The sequence below is a fragment of the Saimiri boliviensis genome, chromosome 4 (genome assembly GCF_048565385.1).
Source record: "Saimiri boliviensis isolate mSaiBol1 chromosome 4, mSaiBol1.pri, whole genome shotgun sequence".
NCBI classification, from domain to species: Eukaryota; Metazoa; Chordata; class Mammalia; order Primates; family Cebidae; genus Saimiri; species Saimiri boliviensis.
Window position 1 is genome coordinate 39,602,915 of NC_133452.1, and position 25,746 is coordinate 39,628,660.

At 38.3% G+C, this 25,746-nt stretch overlaps 1 protein-coding gene across 9 annotated transcripts in view; it reads right to left on the reverse strand.

Annotated features, from left to right (window-relative positions):
* Positions 1-1,784: 1,784 nt before the first annotated feature.
* Positions 1,785-25,746, reverse strand: part of L3MBTL3 (L3MBTL histone methyl-lysine binding protein 3) — a 122,664-nt gene continuing 98,702 nt past the window's right edge. For all 9 annotated transcript variants that reach the window (XM_010342993.3, XM_010342991.3, XM_074397474.1 and 6 more), the window contains 4 exons: positions 23,770-23,849; positions 9,574-9,743; positions 9,263-9,325; positions 1,785-3,633 (listed from right to left, as the gene is read on the reverse strand). In XM_010342993.3, the coding sequence (XP_010341295.1) occupies positions 3,490-3,633; positions 9,263-9,325; positions 9,574-9,743; positions 23,770-23,849 (457 nt within the window). In that variant the 3' untranslated portion in view covers positions 1,785-3,489. The remainder of the gene's footprint in view (positions 3,634-9,262; positions 9,326-9,573; positions 9,744-23,769; positions 23,850-25,746) is intronic.

Consider the following 25,746-nt stretch of genomic DNA (forward strand, 5'->3'; position numbering starts at 1 on the left):
GTGAGCCAAGATCGTGCAATCACACTCCAGTCTGGGCAGAGTGAGACTGTGTCTCAAAAAAATGAAACAAAAACAAAACGAAGGTTCATGTGCTATTCAAGAAATAGTTTTACACTACCCATCTCTGGAAATACTGCACAGTATTTATTCTATCACTGAAATGACAACAGCCTGCTAGATACTGTTCTCTATATGAGGACTGTTCATTAAAATGCTGAAGCCAGTGAGATAAAAGTCAAAGAACAGTTTCCCCTTTCTACAATGGCTATTAATTATTTACATCAGAACGCACAGAGTAAGTAACAATTTGGCACAAGTGTTTTGCCTCATTTAGTTCCTGTCCTCCAGTTCTCATTTCTTCCCTTTCACCAAAATGTACCTTTGTTTCCTTACAGACTTTCCTTTATTTCCCCAAATTACTCCTTTTGCCCTTTAGTAGTACTTTTTCCCCCAAAATAAATTTCCCAAGTTCATACTCCTATGGCTGAAGTTGTACGACAGCCTCTCTCAGGCCGGGACAAGATGACAAGGTGTAGCTATAAAGAAACTGCTTGGCTCCAACCATGACACAGACATGGGCTGATCTTGAAGGCAGATTTAAGCCCATTTTATTGTCTTTCTCAATGGTGTATCTATCCCCAGTGCCCAGCACGGTCTTGACACCTGATAAATTCAACATTGCTTGACCAACACACCCTATTTTATTTGGGGGTGGAGTCTCCTGAATCTAGATGTTGCAGAATGACAGCCTGAGAATAAGTATCAACCTGCAGAAAGGTTTTATTCAGCTTGCAGTTTTTTCAGTAGTGTTATAAAGAATGCCTTTAGATGGGAAGGTCCTATCAAGGTCTGTATTTTCCATTCCTCTCTTGTCTCTTTTTTTCTTTTGAGATGGGGTCTTGCTGTGCTGTCCAGGTTGGTCTCAAAATCCTTGGGCTCAAGCGATCCTCCTGCCTCAGCCTCCTGAGTAGCTGAGATTACAGGCTTGAGTCACTGAGCTCGGCTTCCACTGTTTCTCTTACCCCAAGCCTACATCTCTCATTTCAGAGATCTCCCTACAATCATGGTGCCCTATTTTCTCTGTTAAAATTCAGACTATATCCCAGGGATGGAGTGATGAGTGTTTTTGCCTTCTTGAGGTACAGTGAATTCTGCCCCACCCTGCAGATGCTTAATGCCTTGGCTTTAACATGCTGCTTAGAACAAGTGGACGTCTTCAATAAGATTTTAAACATCAGATGGAAGGCGAGGCTTATGCCCGTAATCCCAGCACTCTGGGAGGCTGAGTTGGGTAGATGACCTGAGGTCAGGAGTTCGAGACACCACCTTGACCAACATGGCGAAACCCCATCTTTACTAAAAATACAGAATCAGCCAGCTGTGGGTGGTGGGTGCCTGTAAAGCCAGCTACTCAGGAGGCTGAGGCAGAAGAATCACTTGAACCCAGAAGGCAGAGGTTGTAGTGAGCTGAGATCACACCACTGCACTCCAGCCTGGGGAACAGAGTGGGACTCTCTCCAGGAAAAAAATAAAATTAAAATTTCATGATTTAAACTATGCTTTACACTAGAAAAGAAAACTTCCCAGTGAGGATGAACTGGACTTGACCAACAATATAATCTTCAGCATTTTTGTAGCTCATCACATCATCCTGGGACACAGTTTTGACAACTCTGAATCCTACAGATTCATTACATAACTAGTAATGTCTAAATACCTGATGCTCTTCCTGTTCTTGTTCTGCCTCTCCTATTTGAGAAGCTTTCTCAAAAATCATACATATGTAAAAAGCATCTGCAATTAAGATTTTATTTCATTCATATCAGATATAACAAGTACAACTTGAATGTACAAATTCTGAACAAAACATAAAAAAGGAAAAACAACAACAACCAAAAACTTATTTAAGCAGATTCATGCAAATAAATGATTGGGACACTGCAGATGTCACTGACCCTGTTTAACCTCGAATTGACAAAGTGAAGGACTGCTAATGGACTTCCAACAAGAACATCAAAGGAAGTCCTACATCTGAAAAAACTGACAGCAACTAAAGAAGAGATGGCGCTTTCCCCAGAATTCAGACAGCATGCTACAAACTTACTTTCTATTTTTAAAATAGTCCTTGAATAAATATCCATTCCTGGAATCAGAAAGTACATCAAAAGACTGACAAAATAATTTACCTTTTGCCTTAGAAATGCATTCTTGCAAAAAAAAACACTACCAGCTATCAATTTATAATCAAGGGTTTTCATTTAAAGTGCATCTGTATGCTTATATATCGAGGCAAAGTATTCTACCGAAAAAGGAATTCTTCCAAAATGGAGGTTCTTGGATAATTACTTTGGGAAGTCACCTCCCTGATCTGTGAGCATTTCAAATTTTGTGTCACCTGGAGTTGCTTGCTCCCTCACACCTTGTCTTTTCAGTAAAACCGAGACACTCGCTCTTCAGCCAACCCTGAAAAAAACCTTTGGGTTTGGAGGACAATGCATGACCTGAGACAGGGCTCTTTACAGATTAGTGTTTCTGTTGACAGATGAGCTCTTGGTCTCTGTAAAGCATCACAATTTCATCAATGACAATTAGAAGCTCAAGATCATCTCATAAATAGTTCAAGACCCTCACAAACATCCCCCAAACATAACTGCATACAACTGCATACTCCTCTGATACCATCTGGCTCCTGTAAACACCGGGGCACCAAGATTCGTGAGACTGATGCCACTCAAATACACTACCTAATTTATTTATGTTTATATGCTTTATTTTTCAATTCCATTCTTTTATATACATGTTTTTGGTAATTATAGTAAAGATGCTGGTGAAAAGTAATTTGTTTAACATTTCATAATGCGTGCAAAAGTAAAAACACTGATTCAAAGAAAAGTCATTCTTACAACTATTCAGCCCTGACAATTATGACAAGCAGTTAGGCAATATCATGACTTGCAAAGTTATACTTGGCATAATGTTGCAATTCAAAATATGGCACAAAATTAACGATACAGATAACAGTCCTACTGGCTAAACTTAGCCAGGTTTTGACTAATTTGGTTTAAATCGAAATCTGATTATATAAAAAGGTTTCTGAAAGTATTGAAAAAGAAACAGTGTACATGAAAGAGAATTCAACAATGTTTACAAAATGCCAAAAGTTCTTACTCTGCCCTCCATTACCATAAATAATTAATGAAGTTCCCCTTTTCCCCCACCCCCCACCCAGCCTCAAAAAGATTTACAAAGATAAATTTAGCTCAGTGAACAGAACCAAAAGATGACTGTTGTTAGACAGTACCTGGTTAAAAGCTCAAGCACTTTCATAAGAATTCATTTATATTGTCTCTTGAGGAATATAAATAATCTGATAGTGTTGCTCTTTTGAGTTTTGGAGACTTCTCACTTAGGAGTTATAACCGTCCTTGTGCTTTGAATAAAACATGAGCTTTAAAGCAGAATGCTGATGGTATTCAGAATTCACCATCTTCAAAGTTCATTGTGAGAATTCTTCTCTGCAGCTTTGAACATCAGGATGGAATTGAAAATTTTCAGAGCAGGGCCCAGTTTAATGCTCATAATTTTAACAATGTCTGTTTGAGTCATAAGTAGAAATGCTTCTCCATCAATTTGCTAAAATGGGGGGAAAAACCAACAGAATGCAGATTAGTAAGATGCAGTGCTGTAGAATATATTCTAGGTTAAGTTATCAGCTGTCTTCTACACAGCAATGCTAAAAAAAGCCGACACAGAGGTTCACGCGTGCAAAGACATTTCTTCATATATGGACCTTTCTTATCCACAACGACACGCCCAAAAGTGGACTTGGAGCAAAGTAAACTAATTCACCTGAAAAACCAGCCCACAGGAAAACAGAAGGTGCCCATACCTTCCTGTGATTACTCTGAATTAGATGTAGAGTTAAGAAGAATATGGAAAAATCCAAGGTGCCCAAAATCTAGTTTGTATCATGGCAGGTTTTTAAATTAGAAGAGATAACAGGTACATGAATGTTCATGGACATAAAATAATTCAGCAAACACATCAGCTACATGCAACAATTTGTTTTCCCCAAATTAGCCTTCCACCATGAAGAATATCAGAAAGATAACATTTATTTCTAATGTGGCCACAATTAGTCCTTACACACAGAAGAAAACCATTTACTAACAAAGGCAATCAAATTGAATGTGAGGCTGGTGTTAAGAGTTACAGACTTTAAGGTGGTTCTTCTAATACTTGGGTAATCATGAGAAAGACCCTTCCTCTCTCTGGGTATCTTTTAAGACAAAAGTCTATGCTTCTGAAAAACAGGCCACTGCTCTCTAGAAGTTCAAAGGTACAACACATCTTTTAGGTTAAAAGATAAAATACTATGAAGATGATGTCTGGCTTACTGGGCAGAGCAAAGAAACAGTCTTTCAGTATGACTTTCAGCTCTTAGATAACTTTGTAACCTTAAAAAAAAAAAAAAAAAAAAGAGTTTCCCTTTCAATTTTCCCACCTTGTACAAAAAGTAAAACACACTTTTGTTCTCTGCCTTAGAACATCAGAAACCTTGATAGCAACGCACTGTTACGGGTTGAACTGTGTCCCTGCCATAAATTCATATGTTGATGTCCTGGAGTGTAGCTTTTATTTAGAAACAGGGTCAATGCAGAGGTGACTGGTTAAGACGATGTCATACTGGAGTAGGGTGGGTGCCTAATCCAATAAGACTGGTGTCCTCACAAAAAGGAGAGATCTGGATAAAGAGACAGACACGCATAGAGGAAAGGCAACATAAAGACCCAAAGAGAGCCTGTCATCTACAAGTCAAGGAGAGAGGCCAGGACAGACTCTTTCCTCACAGGCCTTGGAAGGAAGCGACACGGCCAACCCTGACTTCCAGCCTTCTTCAGATTCCCAGCTTCTCCAACCGTGAGACAATGCGCTTCTACTATTTAAGCTACCAGTTTGTGGCTGGCACTGTTATGGTGGCCCTAGAAAACTAAGACAACTCTAAATTCTGCAAACAGTTCTCTAAACAAAGGCTGATATAATAGCTACTTTTTAAGATTTTCCTCTCTCCTCCAAAAATGAAAGACCTGTAAATATTGACTACCTAAATGCTTAATCAGGAAGAACTAGAGTCACCTTATACAACTTCTTCAAGTAACAATTATGTGGAAAAAGTTTGCTAATTTCAGGAAAAAGACATCCTGCGGTTATAAACCAGAAGGAAAGACATTCTAGTGTTAATCTCCAAGTGCAGCACAGCAAAGTGACAGGTGTGAGGAATGTTCTCCTGTTTTTTGGAAACACTTGCTCTGTTCTCATTTGCCTGTGCTATGACAGCCCTATGATAAACAAGCAAGGTCAGGAAGACAGGCAGATCTATTAACACTTCCCGCAGCCCAGGCAGGCCTTAGTACAATGGACAGCCTTTTAGAAGTCTTCTAAGTCATTAATGAAAATGTCAACTGACATTCCCAAGGAGCCCACTACAGAGACTGATTGGTTTATCATAACCTTGGCTGTGCTGAAGGCTTGGGGCAGGCACCGAGTCTCCTTCTGAGACTATGTAAGAGGATAACACAACAGATGACTGATGCAAAGGAGCATCCGGAGAACTTAGTGGTTGGGGTTTGAAGTTAACAGTGGGACAGGAAGGATACGTTTTGGTAGGTTGTTAGTCATAAGGTTACATACACTAGAAAGAAAAAAGTCTTGAGGCTACTTCAAAACCCTTTATTACATACAGGTTGCTCTGACCTGTGGCCCTAAGAACAAGCCGTGATTGGAAGGAAGTCAACTTAATTCAAGAAACTACATTTTAAGAACAGCAGACCACTGCGATGCATGACAAGACTTATTTTTTTTGTTTGCTTCTGTAACGCATATACACTGCTATAATTCCAGAGATGAGGTGTCTTGCTAATGACCTAAACGAGGGAGAGGGATTTGGAATTCAGGAGCTCTTGCCTTCCATTTCCCTGCCCTTTCCACTGTGCACTGTTTGTTCTTTTCCAATGCTTTAACTTGAAACCACGGTGACATGCTCTGTCTGAATGAGTCTTTCCCAGAGTGAATGTCTGTTATATTCCAAGCACTCTTCTTGGGCCTAGACATATAGCAGGAAATAAAAACAAAAACAAGCAAGCAAAAAACTTCTTGTGGAGTTTACATTCTAGAAGTGGTAGACAGACCATAAGCCAATAAACATAGTTAAGTGAGCCAATTAATTAAGAAGTTAGAAAGTGACTTATGGGTAGACAGACCATAAGCCAATAAACATAGTTAAGTGAGCCAATTAATTAAGAAGTTAGAAAGTGACTTATGTTGCCCAGGCGCAGTGCTCACGCCTATAATTCCAGTACTTGGGAGGCTGAGGACGGCAGATCACTTGAGGTCAGGAGTTCGAGGCCAGCCTGGCCAATATGGTGAAACCACATTTCTACTAAAAACATAAAAATTAGCCGGGTGTGGTGGCACACACCTGTAGTCCCAGCTACTTGGGAGGCTGAGGCATGAGAATCATTTGAATCCTGGAGGCGGAGGTTGTAGTGAGCTGAGATTGTGCTACTGCATTCCAGCTTGGGCGACAGAACAAGACTCTGTCACACACACACACACAAAAGGTGATTTGCGCTATGATTAAACAGAGCTGACTAGGAAGATGAATGGGCAGCAGGAGCAGGGATGCATATGTAGCAACAAGAGGCAATTTCAAGTAGGATAGTCAGGGCAGAACTCATTGGTAAGCTGGCAACTGAGCAGGAGTGAGCCATGTGAACATCTGGAGGAAGAGTGTTCTGGGCAGAAGGAAGAGTGGGAGCAAGCCTGCACGATCAGAGGAACGGCAAGGAGGCCACCATGTAGACCTATGAGGGGCAGTGTAAACAAAGAGCCAGGAGGCAAGGTAGTGAGGTGTCCAGCTGCAGGCCATTGTGAGGAGTTCTACTTTTACTCTGATTGAGAGACAAAGCTACTGGAAGGATCTGAACAAAAGAGTGACATGGTTTGATTTATGTTTCAGCAGGGTCACCCTGGCTGTGTTGGGAAAAGACTGTAGAGGAGCAAAAATAGGAGGAGGAAAATGAGTCTAGAGGGTACTGTACTCATCTAGGTGGGAGAGGATGGTGGAGCAGACCAGAATGCTGGTGGCCGTGGGGGTGGAGTGATAGGGTCTTTATATGTTTCAAAGATACACCCAATAGGATTTTCAACAGATTAGATGTGGCATGGGTAAGAGAGAAGTCAAGGATGATTTCCAACAAGAGCCTATATGAATACTTGTACTTTGCCTTTTAGAGATGATTTATAAGACTTCAGTTAAATTTGTACTATGTTTTACTTGTAGAACCCAAAACCCAAACCCACTGACCTTGTGAGACACTCGAGAACAAGTATTGGTTATTTTCAAATCTTCCTTCTCACAAGAGCATTACAGAGTAACATACACATTGTAGGAATTTAACAAGCACAAGATAAATGAAGGAAAGAGTGAATAATACATATCGACAGAGAACATTAACTATCTCACTTCAGTAAAGAAGGATCTGGCTTTGAGGATATTTGGTGACTGAGGAACTCTTCATAGACAATTTGCCATGAATAAAAAAATTACTCAAAGAAATACCATATCATTTTGAATTTAAACTTGAATCTTAAATTGAATAATAGAGCAAATCTATATGGATTATCAGATCTCAACAGAATAAAAAACAAGTTATAAATTTATTTTCAAAAATGCTTTATCATTTTCAAAGGTAATGACTACATGATACTTTCCAAGACAGACCAACGGCTCCTTATGTGGCTCTAAGTCCACTCAGGGATAGAAAATGAATTCAGGCTGAGTACGGTGGCTTACGCCTATAATCTCAGCACTTTGGGAGGCCAAGTCGGGTGATCACCTGAGGTCAAGAAATCAAGACCAGCCTGGTCAACATGGTGAAATTAGCCAGGCATGGTGGTGGGCGCCTGTGATCCCAGCTACTTGGGAGGCAGAGGCAGGAGAATTGCTTTAACCCGGGAGGTGGAGGTGGCAGTGAGCACTCCAGCCTGGGAGAGAAAGAGTCAGACTCTCTCTCAACAAAAGAAAGAAAATAAAAGGAAAGAAAAAAATAAAGATAAAACGAATTGAGACTAAAGACCCTTAGAACTTAGGGAAAGAAAATCTGAGTAACTGCCAATTAAATATCAAATTTGGAGAAAATAAAACATTTGTACAATAAGAACATAAATTAGAAAAAGGATGTTAGAAGTCAGATCCTTGTGCATTAATCTAACAGGCTTTCCTCTAACACAGAAAGTTTACCTAACAGTATAACGACACTGACAACTGGTGGCTGGACTGTTAGTTGTGTCTACACTCCTGCAATGAAACTGAAAGTGTGCTGTTGTTAACAGCTGAGCTTTACACATACGGGCAAACAAGGTGAGTATGTGTGTAACTGCAGACAGCAGATGCTGGAGAAAGCCTTCTGAGATTACTCAGTCTACTTTCTGCCTTCTGGCAGGAGTAGCCAGAGCCAAAATCAGAGGGGTAATTGACTGCTTTGCTTGGAGGAGATGACAGGCAAACAGCTTATTTTTGAAGGTCCCTACTGAAAAGGCTGTTCTGCTGTACATTTACAGAATTAAAAGTCAGAAGCCAGATTCCTTTTAATTCTAGTGCTCACTGTGATCATTCTCAATCACCCCTTATATAGAAGTTTTGGAGAGGTAGTTGAAAACAATTAATAAAATAATCTTCCAAAAGTGGACTGTGATGAATATGTTACTAAAAACATTATTGAGGCATGTATATAATTTAAGGGATTTTTTTTAGATATAATGCTAATACTACTTATTACAAGCTTCAAATGGAGTCAATCATAGTGTTGTTAGAATGATATTGAAAAATAAAATAATGAAAACTAATTTCCCTTTATTAAAAAGATAAAATGCTGCTTATTTCTTTCTTTGGCTTCTTCTGTGCTATAAACTATGTAAGTGCATGCTATTAAGTTCTATGGGTTTTCTTTTTATAAGAAGCCTGGTGTTACTGCTGGGAAGCATCATAAAATGGCACTCACAAACATTCTTTTGCATCTCATCTTATACAAAGATATTTTTATACAACGGATTCACACTTCCTGTTAGCATACATCAATTTGTCAATTTCAACACAACCCATCTCTTTCTGACTCTGCCAGTTACACACATTTCACCATCCACTGCATTTCAGTGCTTTGATCCCATTAAGTCACATATTGCAATTTAGTGGAACACTTACTTCATCTTTAAATACCTTTCCATGTTCTTCACACCCAGGTAAGCTCTGTATAAATTCTGACACCTGTAAAGTAGTATTAAAATTCCCAGTTAAAAAAAAAAAAAAAAAAAAAAAAAAAAAAACAGTCAGAATCTAAATGCTACAGGTTCGAAACATTTAACCTATATGCACTAGTTATTTCTCTCAAAATAATTTCTTCTCTTTCAGGGAAAAAACAAAAAGACTAAACACTACCTATGATCAATGTTCCACATCTCTTAAGCCAGTACTCCTGTATCTGGTGTCTGGCTGACAAAGAAAATAAAATATACCTCATCTGTGCTCCATTTGGAAACTTTACTGGCAGGGATTCCAGCGACAGTTGGAAGAAGTTTGCTTTGCTGCTCCCAGCGCAAGGGCAGACACGGAATTGGGGACTTAAAGGACAGAAAGACAGCTGACCGACGCTGTGCCTGCTGGATGCTGGGTTCTTCCCGGGCACCTGCTCAATGAAAACAAATGGGAAATCACTCTCTGAAAGCAGCAAGAAAGCCCCGAACGTGGTGCATTTCCCAGATAATGAGACTGGGGATGGGGGTGGTTGAAGTGTTGGTTCCTTTGAGCACGATACCCTTGAATGGGCTTTTCTTTGTCTTTACGGAAGGTCACTATAAAAAACAATCTGTCAATTCAACTGATATTATTTACTGCAGCACTCATATTATGTTGTTCAATGTTGCTTCTTTAATGCTTCAGATAAGAAATGTGCCTCAAAGTTTTAAGGGCAAGGGAAGTAAGTCTCATCCTAGGAAGTTGTATGTGTTCCCCTTTCCGCTCTGGATGTTGTAACGGTGACAATCTGGGTGCACCTCAAGTCCAACACCTGTTCTGACCATGTCTTCACAGTTACTGTATTTGTTCTCTCCTTTTGCTTCAGGCTTGGTTTGGTTTTTCAATTCTTATTTAATAATCACACTGATTTTTTATATAGCCAATGTAATTTTTTGACAGGGCTAAGAAATTATTGTAATAAAAATAAAACGGCAGAACTGCAAATGCTTTTGTTATTTTTTATTTGTTCAGATCAAAATTAAAACTACTAAATATTCTTACTGTAGCCTGGGCAACAGAACAAGGTGCCATCTCTTAAAACAAAAGCAAAACGACTGAATATTCTATTTCTGTGTTAGAGCTTCTGAATCCCAACCTAGTTTATGGCTGCTTTCCTAAAACAGCCATTCTCTAGCAAAGGATTTTTGTCCTCTAGACGCTTGACTTAGAGCTGCCAATCGTCATCTCCTTATGGTCCTTTAGACCGTAAGTCCTTTAGACCATAAACTTTCTGAAACCTTTTCTGAAAACTACACATTCAAAGCACCTCAGAAGGCAGGCACCTCCCCTACATTTCCTCTCTGCTCACACACCAGCTTAGTTACAAGGACAACTCAATTCCATCACAAAGCCTTGCTTTTGTATCTCTTAAGATCTACAGAAAGGTGCACAAATCATTACGTGTAAATTTTAGCTCACTGAATTTTCACAAAGTGAACACACCCATGTAACCAACACCCTGATCAAAAACAAAAGGTAGCCAGCACACCCTTCCAATCACACCTCGCCTGTCAAGGGTGACCACTTCCTTGACTATTAACACCATAGATTCATTTACCTTCTTTTGAATTGTATTTAAAATGGAAACTTGGGTAACTGACTTCTTTGTCTAAACAGCAAGTTTCTGAGGTTTATCCACATTGTTGTGAGTAGTAGAAGTTACCTTCTCTTTGTTGAACGGTTTTTCATGGTTGTGAATACTCTATAATTAATTTGGAGATCATGAACAATGAGCATTTGAGTTGTTTTTTAATTTGGGGCTTTTACAAACAGTGCTATTACAAACATTCTTGAACAGATTATTTTGTCAGAAGTGTTTGAACCTGAGCAACTCCATCTTTAATTGGGCTGGGTAAAATGAGGCTGAGACCTACTGGGCTGCATTCCCAGACAGTTAAGGCATTCTAAGTCACAGGATGAGACAGGAGGTGGGGACAAGATACAGGTTATAAAGACCTTGCTGATAAAACAGCCTGCAGTCAAAAAGCCAGACAAAGCCCACCAAAACCAAGTGACCTCTAGTTGTCCTCACTGCTACACCCCAACCAGCAGCATAACAGTTTACAAATGCCAGGTTAACGCCAGGAAGTTACACGATATGGTCTAAAAAGGGGAGGCATGAAGAATCCATCCCTTGTTTAGCATATAATCAAGAATTAACCATAAAATTGGGCAAGCAGCAGCCCTGCGGGCCGCTCTACCTGTGGAGTAGCCATTCTTTATTCCTTTCCCTTCCTGATAAACTTGCTTTCTTACTTTACTCCATGGACTTGCCCCAAACTCCTTCTTACACGAGATCCAAGAACCCCCTCTTGGGGTCTGGATTGGGACCCCTTTCTGGTAACACTTTCTTGAATATATGTATGCATTTCCATTGCATATATACCAAAGAGTGAAACTTTGAGGTCATAGCATTTGTGTACTTTAAGCTGTGGTAAATCCTGCCAGCTTTCCAAAACAATGGCACAATATATACCTACCCACAGCAAATGACAGTTCCAATTACTGCACCTCCACACCAATGCTTGGTAAAGTCTTTTTCTTTTTAAGCATTATAGTGGGTGTACAGTGGTATCACATTATGTTTACAATTCGATTTGATTACTAATGATAATCTTTTCCTATGTTTATTGTCCACAGAGAGGCTTTTTTTTTTTTTTTTGAGACGAAGTCTTGCTTTGTTGCCCAGGCTGGAGTGTAATGGCATGATCTTGGCTCACTGCAACCTCCACTTCTTGGGTTCAAGTTATTATCCCGCCTCAGCCTTCCAAGCACTTGGGATTACAGGCACCCGCCACAACACCTGGCTAATTTCTGTATTTTCAGTAGAGGAGGGGTTTCATTATGTTGGCCAGGCTGGTCTTGAACTCCTGACCTCATGATCCACCCGCCTCAGCCTCCCAAAGTGCAGGGATTAGAAAGCGTGAGCCACCGTGCCCAGTGAGAGGCTCTTTTGCAAAAGGCTTATTCCTGTTTTATGTCCATTTTTTTTAATTGGGTTGTCTTCCTTTTTCCTTACTGATTTATAGATGCTGTCTATATATATTTTGGGTAGAAGTCCTTTGTTGGAAATATGTATTACAAGTATCTCCTCCCACTCTGTGTCTTCTTTTTTACTTTCTTAATAGGGTCTTTTGAATAACAGATGTAACTGTAATAATTCTAATTTGTTAATTTTTTCTCTTATGGTAAACATCTTGTATGTCTGTTAAAGAAACTTTTGCTTACTCCAAGATCATAAAGAGAGTTTCCTCTAAATACTTTATGTTCTACCTTTCATGCTTAGATCCACAATCCATCTGATATTTAGGTTTTGTGTATATATTAGGTAATAATCAATATTCATAGATCTTTTCCACATAGATCTTTAATTGCTCCACCATGATTTACTGAAAAGACTGTCCTTTCCCCATTGTACTGCAGTGCTAGTTTTAACATAAATATAAATGCCTTTCGGATTCTCTATTTTGTTCCACTGGTCTCTATCCCAATCCACAGCTTTAATTACCATCACTTCGTAAGTATACTGATGTCCGTGAAGTAGCTCTTCTTCAAGATCACCACGGCTATTGCATTTTCATATCAATTTTACAATTAGCTTTTTAAAAAAAAATGCTAAGATTTAGATTAGGTTTTCCATCAATAAATTTCTACTAGACAAATTTCCAGTAGATACATTTGGTTAAGAAACGACTTCAGTCTTCCAATCCATGAAGAAGCTAAATCCCTCAATTTCTTTGGCTCTTGTTTAACATCTCTCATTAATATTTTGCCATTTTCAGGTATAGATCTTGTACATCTTTTGTTAAATGTTTTCCTATGTATCAGGTGTTTCCTGAAACTGTTATAAATGGTAAAATTTTAAAAAATTTATTTCTTATTGTTCTGTTACAGTTTTCTAATAAGTTTATTCTTAAACTAGCCTAATCTAAAATTTAAATTACTCTGAATGTTAGAAGGTCACTATGATGAGTCAAAAACCTATTTTGTTGAGCTAACACCCACTGGTTCTGGTTCTACTTCACTAGCTCATACAGAAAAATTCTAGTGTCTGCTCCACATGAAACATTAGACATCTTCAAATATTTTTTAAAAAGCCATCATTATCCCTCTTTCCAGATTACATTCAATCAAACTCAAAGGTACAGGTCTTCATCCCACTTTATTGAATATCTATTATGAACCAAATACATAAACCAATAACAGTTTGTTTTTATTCTCTTTTCTTTTTGAATTGTCCAGAGTTTAACGAATTTTTATGTAGTAAAATACAGGATAACTTAAAAACATCTTTTTAATCTCATATATTCTCAAAAGCTTAGTTGTTATTTGAAATATAATATTTCTACATATTTTACAAGAGAGCCTTATGTAAAATGGCAAGATTTCCAATTCTACACTAGAGTAGAACAATAGGGCTTACATTATAATCTGTATCCTGAGTGCTTGCAATATAATTAGTCTTTTCCAAAGCCATAGTCTTTATCCTATTACTGTTTATGTTCTATTAACACTCAGCACTTTCATTTGATCACTGCAGACCCACTCTGTTTTCATTTTATTTTCTTCTAAAAGCTGTATTACTCACAATTCATTTCTAATGTTCCTAACATTGTTCCTTAGAAAAAGAATGAACCCATTCTAAGGAAATGACTAAAAACCCAAATCCCCTATATTTGTGGTCACCTCTGCATGTCTTTAAACCTGAAACTACAAATAGGCCTAGAGATATATACTCTTCCAACTCTGCATGCTTCACATTAAGACTTTCCTTCCTTTTGCTGGGTCTTCTGTGCTCAGAGCGTGCCATCTCCTATGATTTTAATCCAAAAGGAATAAAGAAAGCAACTTCATTTGAGCAAATTTGTACTGCATTCCTTGAATTCCACAGACAAGTGACTCCAGGTTTTTATTTTAACATGTTATGATACAGGCTAAAATAAATACAAATAGACTCTGGCTCCAGCCGCTGGTTCAGTGCCAAGAGTAAGGAAGAGTAGGTTTAAATGTGCACGATCTGCCTCACGAAGCACAGCCTCAGCTTCTAAAGACATTTCAGACACCGTACTTAGCCTCGGACTGTATTTCTCACCATTCTCTCAAACTACAAACATGCATGGAAAAAAAAAAAAACTTTTAAAGAAGTTTTCTATAATTCTGAAGGTTCCTGTGATGAAAACTGACCAAAGGTATGTGGTGAAACTCTTTTCTCACTCGCACCACTTGGTTTCAGGTAATGTGTCCCCACAATGAGTAAAAATGTTTTTGGCTGACTGGGAATAACCAAAATTACCACATGGAAGGAACGGTCATCCTTCCTGATTCTTGATCCAACAATCTGACACATTTTATTTGTAGAACCAAAGCTGTCATCCTCAACAGTGGAAATATAAGAATTAAGAGAAAAGTGATAGTACATTAAAATGGACCCAGTATACTGCAGAGAAAAACAATAATATTCATTATGTTTATGAACAAATCAATTTACTCAGTCTAATACTTAATCAAATAATCACTACTTTTCTTTAAACCATTTTCTTAGTGAGGACTATACATATGTATGAGAAAGAGACAGACACTAAAGACCCTCTAGCCATGCAGAAGAGGCGTAAAGAGCAATGTTTTATTGAAAAAAGATAAAAAGAGAGTTTTGTTTGCCCAATTTGAAGATCCAAACGTACCTACAAGTCAGACAGGAGCAGCTGTAAAGTGGCTTCCAGTATTAGAACACAGCACCACCAACATCTCTGGCCCTACAAGCCATGAGATATTGCATAGCATAAGGACTGTACTGTTAGGTTCTCTTTTATATTCAAATTTCAAACATTGACTGGCAAAGCCCCAGTAAGAGGTGCCTCTACTGACCCTGTGCCTGTCTACCTCCATCAGGGTTAGCGGAGGCTCTCTGGATAGATCACATGGAAGGCACCTTCCAGTGAGACAAAAAGATTCCCATTCTTATTTTCATCATGAATTGGTGTGCTAAAGAAACCACAAAACACTCCAAGGAAGCAGCTTTGGGTAAAAGTTTTTTCTCTCACCTGGAAAAGATTCCTTCCGAGTTATCCACTGACTCCACAACGCCAAGTTTAGCAGTTCATCTTAAGAAAATAATGAAGCCTGAATGCTAACAATCATCTTGAAGTCAGTTACAGCAGAGGCTCTCTGCTAGGTAACTATACTCAGACTAAGACTACATTTCGCAGCATTCTTTTCAGCTCAATGTGGCCATACGACTAACAGACATAAGCAGAAGTGGAATCTACAATATTCTATCAGTTCTGATCACTGCACTTGGAAGTTGCCTTAAAGGCTGAGAGCACACCCACCACCACTCTTCCAGTATGTCCTTCCTTCCTACTGGGTAGAATAGTACTTTAATGGCTAGCCCTCCAGCCACCATTGCTAACCATGATCTGGTGCTGGGAATAGGTGCTCTGCAAGGCAGAGCAGCAAGACAAATGGAACCTGATTTCCTGATACTGTTGAGTACCATTTAAATCCTGGACTACCAAGCTCTGCATCTTCTTTATGTGGAAGAGAAATAAGCCTCTTTTACCTTACATAAGCCACTTTTATGTGTTTTGTATCACACACACACACAGCCCCCAATCCTAATGACCACTAAAGTTTACTGCAAAAACATTCACAAGTGTAAGAGATATAACTAGCCAAGATACCAGAGTATACGTTAAGTGATGCTACATCCATCCTTAGAGGAAATATTTATGTTGCAAGAAGTAGAAATACTTATGTGAAAATAGTCACAATATTATTCAGTTAAAAATAAGTGTCGGTTACAAAGTAGTTTGTACAATATTTCACATATAGTCTAAAAAGTAGGCCCCCATATTCAGAAAATGGTATAAAATTACATGTAATTTTGATTTTCTCCATTTTGCTTTCCTGTATTTGCCAATTATTCTATAATAAACATGTTATTATTTGGATAATAAAAGTCATGTAAAACAGCAGCTGATATTAAATAAACTATTTAATGTTACTAAAAAAATAACAAAAAAATGGAAGTCTCACTTTAGTGACTTGGAAAGCAATTTAATGCACTTGTGGAAATATATCATTATAACAACATCAATTGCTGGGTCTCATTAATATCAGAAGAAAATGATAGGTGGGAGGAAGAAAAAATAAGTTTGTGGATCTTTGACTTCATTATTTCATCCCTCTAAAAAATAGCAAACAGGGATTTTTTTTTCTATGTTGATTCTTAGAGAATGGAGAGTAAAGGCCTGACTCTATTGTTTACTGTATGAAAATTGTTCATTCAGCAATTATTTATTCAGCACTTACACTACATCAGAAATTGGAAGGCTATATAAATACAGCATATACTTGCAGACATTTGTTAGGCTACAGAGGACAATGACCCAACATGTAGCACTTTGGCACGCTGAATGCTTTGAATTAAAGGAAAATGAAAGGCCTCAGAAGCAAGGTCTCCCTCTGTCTGACCTTCACCCCCCTGCCCCCTCCCCGCCCAGTCTCTCTGTTCCCTTCTTCCCCATGTGCAGAGAGAAACTCTATCTAGAATTTCCTTCTCTGACTAAGGAAACTTCTTTCCAAAAGAAATGCAATTGCCAACTTAGAAGTCTCATCAAATAGCCAAGAAAGATTTAACCACTAAAAGTCATCACCATGCCCAGAGAGACTTTTCACCTGTTCTTCTCAGGGCAGCTCCAAGAGATTATCCAAGAGACATTATCTACAAAATAAGACATTTGTTCATAGTGAAGTTTTGTTCTTCACCTTCCTGCAATCTCCCACAGAACTCAGAGAAACTTTGTCCCAGGCCATTGTTCTTCGGGCTCATTCATTTCTCCTGAAAATTATTTACTGTATGTCACAACTGCCTATACCCAACCCACCCCTATTCCCCTCTCCCCTATGAAAAGGGATCATAAGCTTCAACCATTGGCCTTGAGCCTCATTTCTGCAGGACTCCCACATTTATGCACATTAATACATTTTCTCCTATTAATCTATTGAGAGTTATCTCAGTGAACCTTCAGAGAAGGCAGAGAGGAAGCTTTCCCTCTGCCCTACACTTTCTTTAAATGAAGTTTAATAAATATTTCCAAAGTAGAAATTTGCAAATACAAATCTGCTGACATGCCTCTCAATTCTGGTTGAGTACAGGTATTAAAATTCCTGATATGGCTTAGGGCAGAAGAAAGTGAAGCAAAGATTACCTTTGTAAGAAGGCTTCTCAGACAAAGACGATCCTGAAATAAACACCTCTGCTGTTTCAGGAGAAACAAGACAATAAATCTTCAATATAGGGAATACTACCTAAACCAAATATGAGATCTTCTGGTGGAAAAAGACATCTCCACTATCATGGAGGGTAAGAACCTGCTTCCTATCAGACTGTTCCCACTAGGGCCCAACAGAACTATCATGTGGTAGGCAGACCCAGCAGCGCAAGTGCCAGACAGAAGGAGGTACACATGATACTCCCTCCCACTTGCGAACTCGGATCCCACTCCACTGTCTACTTCTCCAAGCCTGAACAACGCTAAGTCGACAAGCCGCAGCACAAGCTACTGCTTACCACTTGTTCTGACTCATTCCTGTCCCTGCAGGCCAGTGGCAAAAGTGAAACCAGAATCTCCAAATGCCCTGTCTCAGTTTAGTTTCAAAACAATGCTTTGAGGGAGCTATCCCTAAGGTGAGGAAACAGGCCCAGCCCTGACATGGCCAAAGCCACACTGTGAGGCGGCAGCAACAGAACATGATCCTCAATCTCCAGCCTCCTCATACCAAATAGAGGGTTGTGGTCAAGGGGGTGAGTTTTTGAATCTGATAAACCTGGATTCAAAGCCCCGCTCTGCCACTGACAAGCTCTGTATATTCCTGGCTAAATCAAATTAACAGTATTTTAAGGATGACATGATATTACTAAAATGCTTATCCCAGCATCTGACATATAGTAAGCATTTGGGAAATGGGAGACGTTGTTCCACTGTTGAAAGAAAGGCATATAACTGGGAGTATATTGGGTATAAAATAGTAAAACTGAAAATCAGTCAATAATCCTCTTTAGGCTAACATTCCACGAATCTATAAAACATGCTCTTAATATGAAAGGAGAAAAGAAAACCAGAAGGAATGGGATATATCTGTTAATATTTTTAAAAACAGAGTTACTTACTGGTGACCAAATAGAAAAGGATGAACAAAAAAGTATGTGTGTACAATAAGTGGATTCACAGCATGAAAGAACAGAGACAAAATTAACTTCCAACACACTTAGGCATGAAAGATAACTGAGGCTCACTTCAAGGTTAATAATCAAAATAAACCAATGGCGATGAAAGCAAAAAGCAAGCCTGACGTTGTAGGTGAGAATCTGTCATGTTAGAAAATAGTATTCAGCTCTCTCCACACATGACCACCCAAGAGAGAGTGGCTGCAGAAGAGAAAACAAAATGCTACCTGTCCTAGGAATATGCCAATTTAAATTTGAAGGTCAAATTTTAAAAAATTCTTTACTAATGGGCCTTCCCATAATGGTAGGAATGAGCTACTTATTCAAGTAGGAAGACAGAGGCAAAAAAAGAGAGGGAGGGGAGAAGGGAAGGATGAAGAAAAAGAAGAAGGGAGGAAGGGAGGGAGGGAGAAAAGGAAGGAGGGAGGGAGAAAGGGAGGGAAGGAAGAAGGTATTGAGTTAAAATTCCCAGAGATCAAATTCAGTAGCACAGCAGGAGTCATCCCTAAAGGCTCATAATTACACATACTCTACTGAACTAAACCGAATTAACAGAAGAAATAAAGTGGGGGGAATATCATTTTTTAAGAGAGGGTGTGTGTGTGTGTGTGTGTGTGTGTGTGTGTGTGTGTTCAATCAATTTACTCCAAGACTCCAAATAAAATAGGCCTCATGGGCCTACTGAGTCTTAAATCCTTTTGACATTGTACAGCAACTAAGGGTGGTTTCTAAAGTCTCCTCTAGAATAAATGCTACACACAGTGCAAGGGGCTTTCCCTCTCACCCCCATGCTGCCCCCAGCCAGGCTAGGTTTGAAAGGGCTGCTTCTGCTACTGGACTAGAAATGAGAATGAACACTGGTGGGCACCTGTAGGTTCACAAAAGGGCTGCAGGATGGAGCACATCTATCTGACCTTCAGCCTCACATTTGAAGGAGGAATTGTGCCAGGACTCAAATGGGAGCATTAAGCATGTAGTCTTCTTCACAAAAGACCTTGGGAAAACTTCTCGGGACTCAAAAATGATAAAACAGAAAACAATAACCAGGGGGCCTCTAATAAAAAGTTCTACAAAACATCAGAAGAAGAGCACTGGATTACAGACAGAAGAGAGTCATGATTTTAGCAATGCACCAGGGAAAATAACCTCTGTAAAACAAAAACAGGCTATGAAAAGAGAACAAGTCAATGTAGGAAATCATAGGAAAATAAGAAACGATACTGCTGTTAAGGGCAGTAAATAGCACACTTGACAGAACGAGAGACTGAGTGAGGTACTGCATCTTGAAAAACATGTCGACAACATCACAAAATGCCTAAGTTGTGAAAATATGAAAACAGTGGTTGGTAATAGTGACCTCCCCACTGTGCAGTCAGTCCCTTGTGGGACTTCCCCAAGATCCCCCATCTAAGTGTAACTTTTGTTACAGCACAGAGCCTCCAGGACCCTGCTCCAGTACCAAGATGGCTGCTTAACTGTCCTGCGCCATGTTGGTTACCAAATGAGCTGTTAAGTATTTTCAGTATCATTCCTCGAGGCTAGCCTAAGAAGAATAGGTATTACCTTCAAGAAAGAGACAAATGAAGCAGAAGTATTAGTAATAATCAAAACTATAACTTAAGGAAGCTTTCTGGATCTAAAGAAGACTGAATCAAAAAATCAAAAAGGCTCATGACTTCCCAGGCAAAAATCACCAAAGAAGACTGAATTTAAAAGCCAGGTTCATTTTCAAAACCAAGAGAGTAGACTGAATTTAGCCGGCCTCATCTCACATAGTTGAAAGGATATTTTGGTTTGTTTCTTTTGTTTTGTTTGCTTTTCCCTCAAAGAAAGACCAAACAACTGGCTGAATATAGTGGACCTTGGTGGGCCATTCTTTGGGCTCTTCAGAACCAGGGCTTCATTCTCCTACCTGTGGAATGCAGGCGCTCAGAGCTGCCACCCTGTCCAGGAACTGCCCAAAGCCAAAGGGAGCTTCCTTGCCCAAGGACATGTGCCCCTCCCTGCAAACATCCGAGGACTGGTCAATTCAGATACAAAAGCCTGGTTCCCTTGCCTGAATTTGGGATAACTCCGAACGGCCACCTGCACAGCTTGCGGGATGGGCTAAGGCCTCTGCTGTAACTACTCCCAGCTCAGCTTCTCGGTCTGCCCAATCCTGCTTCCTTCACTCTCTCACTGGTGTTGCTCCCAAGAATACTCACCAACAAACCTCTTGTACAAAACAGTCTCAGCATCTGTCTCCAGCAACCTCATATAAAGCACTCAGCCATGGCTCTATTAACAACTGAGAGACAGGAGGAAACCCACTGGCTAGGATCTGAGAGGCCCCCAATGTCACCACAGATCCACTATATTCAGAAACTGTAAGGCCTAGTTTCAGTCCAAAGTTCCCTGGGTTTGGGGCGGCGACAACCAGTAAAGTAGGGATGGTGCTATCCAGCAGTGGACAAAGTGCTAACCAAATCTCTTTCATACAAAATGGTTCTTGAAAATCCATTTCAAAAAGATAAAAGAAATCTAAGGCTAAGAAAGATGTTAAAAGAACGCCTAGAATCGTAACATGATTTCACTATAGATACATTTTATGACACAGCCTTACTCAAAATGTTTCAAAAATGTGAAAAAGAAGAAAAATTATATTGCTTTCAGGAGGCTAAAGCTGGATAAGAAGGTAAAGGAGAACATTATAGGCCAATCTCACTGATGAAAACATGTGCAAATGATTCTCAAAACAACTTATTTTATGAAGCTCTCTTTCACTAACAAAAAGTAGGACAATAAGCAAAATAGGTACATTTAACTACAGGTTTTACAGGTAAAAAAATAATAAAGATAACTTGAAAATTACAGAATTAAGAATTATATATGAATCTTAGTAATCGTTCTTTGAGTGGAATCATAAAACAAAAACTTAGGCATTCAAATCAAGGAAAACAGAAAAAAAATTACCAAGACATAAAACTACCAAGAAAAAGAAGAGAATACCATGCATAGTGTATGTTAATAAACTGGAAATTCTCCATTGCACAGACAATTTTAGAAATTATCAAAATTGGCCCAATAAATAATAAAATGGAAAGTTAAATAATCACTGAGTTAAAGAGATCACCAAGAAACTAAAAATGTTATCAAATTATTACTCCCTCAACAAGTTCAAAGCCTAGAAGATTTTATTATCAATCTATCTGAACGTTTAATGATCAGATACTTCTTCCACAATACTTCTACTATTAATAATAGTGAATACTCCAGCCACTGCTGCATGTAATCCTCACAATAATCCAATGATAAAGATACTATTACTACATTCATTTTACACAAGACAAAACTGAGACACAAACAGGTGAAGTACTTTGCCCAGAGCTAGTCACACAGCTAGGAAGTAGTAGAGCTGAGACCTGAATGAAGGCCATGTTGTTACCTCCTCTTATAAACCACCACTCACAAAGAAAGGCTGAAGCTTTTGTCTAAGAATTCAAAATAGCCCTGATAATGAAACCTTCATAAATATCTTTTATTCCTTTTTCCATAATCAAATACTTGCATAGCACTTTCTATGTGCCCAGCACTGTTTTAAGCAAGCTAAGAATGCGACTGCACTTCATCCTCATTACAACCTTATGAGGGAGGTACACCACCATCATTCTCCTGGATAGGCAGATAGAGAAACAGAAACACTGAGAAGTGTTAATGACATGTCCAAGATCACACAGCAGCAGGTGGCAGAGCAGAGATTCCAACTCTAGCCATTTATGGGGTTTGTGCACCGTGCTACATAAACACCATAAAAGGTACCGAAGACAGCACTGCCTATAACTTTTAAATTAATAATAAATAATTGTTTTGCGAAAATCAGATAACTTACAAAATAGGTCACTGCAAGCAAACAGTCATTAGGCGCCATTCTCAAATCTTATATAATAATCTAAACAAAACTATTTGCATGAAAAGCAAAGTTCCCAGGGACAATCAAAATCATAATCAGACTGACATTTTCCTACAAAAAATAAAGTTATATGTGATTTATACATACAATCTATACTATGACTAACAGTCATTACAACTTCATTGCTTAATTAAGCCACTGCAATTTTTTTTTTTTTTTGAGACAGTCTCGCTCTGTCACTTAGGCTGTAGTGCAGTGGCATGATCTTGGCTCACTGCAACCTCCACCTCCCAGGTTCAAGTGATTCTCCTGCCTGAGCCTCCTGAGTAGCTGGGATGATAGGCATGCAACACCACACCTAGTTAAATTTTTTTTCAGTAGCGATGTGGTTTCACCACGTTGGCCAGGCAGTTCTGGAACTCCTGACCTCAGGTGATTCGCCTGCGTCAGCGTCCGAAGGCAGTATCTTTTTAACAGAGATGTAGCACATATTATTTCCTCCAATATAACTTAAAACATTGTTCGTGTAATTTTGTTTGCATTTTGTGATATTAGATTAAGATAATATTCTATTTGGATTTCAAAACACATTCTGAATTGAGTTTTAAACATATGAAACAAATGACATCAACAATACTAAAGAAAAAGTGTGGTAAGGTTCACAGAGAGTATCTTACCAAATTTTATGTACAATACTGTATCCATAGTGAGACTGTTAATATAGGCCATACATGAATCTATATTATTATAAATTACATACTATATTGATACTGAACAATAAATTTTATTGCCTGCAAAAAAGAGTAAGTTCAAATAAAGTTCATCTTTTGCAGCCATAAAAAAGAATGAGATAATGTCTTTTGCAGGAACATGGATGGGGCTGGAGGCTATTTCTCTCAGCAAACTAATGCAGGAACAGAAAAACAAATACTGCATGTTCTCATAAATGGGACCTAAATAAATGGGAACCTATGAACACAAAGAAGGAAATGACAGACACTGGGGTCTACTTGAGGAGGGAAGTCTGGGAGAGGGGACAGGAACAGAAAAGGTAACTATCGGGTACTGGACTTAAGTCGTGGGTTATGAAATAATCTGTATAACAAACCCTCATGACACGAGTTTACCTACATAACAAGCCTTCACATGTACCTCTGAACCTAAAATAAAACAATAACAATAAAAATGAAATTCATTTTTAACATAAAAGAGACTGCTGTATTCCAGTTAAAGGTTTTGATTGTTTCACAGTAATATTAATACACGAGTAATATGAGTAATACGAGAATTATTAGCTACCTCTGGCTTCATGTGATGTTCTCATTTCGCTTTCTGTTCTCTCTTCAAAGTCTTCTTTGACGTCATCGGCATGCTGGTCTCTGAGAAAAACAGGCATTTCAATATTTTGTAAGAGAAACACTTGTAAAAAATGGTTCAGAACTACATCTCAACAACTGCTTTTCTTAATTTTAAAGCAAAGGATGCTAGTAAAGTGCTAAAAGGATAGATAGTTCTACTACAAGGCAATGAAGAACACCTATAAATGCCCATTTTCCTCATTATCAATTTTCATTTCCTATTCTGCAAGAAGATTTTAAAGCTAAGGATGATAATAAAATGAACTATTCTGGAAAATGTAGCTACTGAATAATTCAACTACAATTTGGGACATGTATTCATGAGGAATTCTACTTACAGTGTTTCGTAAGACTTCTATTTAAAGAAAGAAGATGTTTCGAAAGTCCACACCATTTAACTAAATCACTATATACTTCTTAGCACCCGGATTGGGATAGAGGCTAAGATTGGCTCAGGGGAATCAAGCCAATTCCAGGAAGCTTTACCTAGTTTAATCAGGTCAAGTCCACCAGCTGAAGCAATTCCACCTCTTTCTGACCAGGAATAACCTAATGCTAAAGTAAACATGGCAAAGATGCTCTAAAATGGAGTAGACCTATTACAATCTTAATTCAGAGCTTCACTCCTTACGTTAGGGGCAAGAATTGGATCTTTCTTTTTTTTTTTTTTTTTTTAAGGAACTACTTTTCTTAAATTTTTAAGAGATTTAAAGTTTTTCACCCTAATATATTCCATTCTTGGGGTTAACAATAAACTCCACTTTGCAATTTTTTTCTATCTAGAATATGCTATCTGGCCTATATATTTTAGTGCTTTATAATATTCTGTGTTTATGATGTGCTATTGTTTCATATACGCTGTTACCATTACAAATATACCAAGTTTCTTAAAGACTCAGACCATACTTCTGTTAAGTTTTAATAACATGGCAAATATATTTGAAACAAAATATCCAAACAAATATAAAAAGAGTTCTATAGTTTTAATTACAAAGGCACTAATTAAGTTTCCATTTGAAAATATAATAATTAACATAATCATACTAACACAGTAAGCACGAACTAAATACATGTTTGCTATTTTATTGCTATTTTAAAATTATTTATTTTTTATTAGTGGTCATCCTGTGAGGAGATACTATTTTTTAGAAAGATTTTCCAAGAGCAAAGGTGAAATGTCACTTGAATCTGAGCTGCCTGGCTTAGTTCATACTAAAAACAACGTGTTAAAACTGCTGAAGTATATCTGCTTTTTTGAAAATGGGTGAGAATCGTTTTTTTTTCCCAAGAGAAACCAATTAAATGGCAACAGGGGCTCTTATTCCACAGAAAGTAGAGGGCTGAAGCTATAGTAAAAACAAATGTAAGAATATGACTGATAACTGGACAAAGAACATTATTTGGGGTGTTAATAACAATTGTGTTTTCTCTGTAAAAATAATGCTGCAGTTATGCTTGGTAATTACAACATGTTAAAATTAGCTTACCATGTTAAAACTGACTTCTTTGAATTTCAAAAAGCATTTTATATTAAATTGGAAATGTTGAGTGTATAAATTCTATCCCAGTAAGTATTATGGTCAACAAATAGTTTGTAGATGGCTATGTTAATTATTATTAAAAACCATACACTACAGTGATATGACTTAAAGCTGGCATTTCCAAATAAAATAAATTTCCCATAGGTTATTTTGGCTTTTCTAGAAGCTTTGATGAGTAGTTGATTAAAAAAAAGAGAGAGAGAGAAACATTGTGAGTCCAAAAGCTAAAAAGTCAAAATGTTCTGTGTATTTCAGTTTTCAGGATCACAATTACCCACTGATAATCAGCAGTTGCCCTTTTGGGGTTTTAATAAAGCACAACATTCCTTTAAAGTAAGCTTTGTTAAAATAAAGATAGAAGACTTAAGGCATGAGAA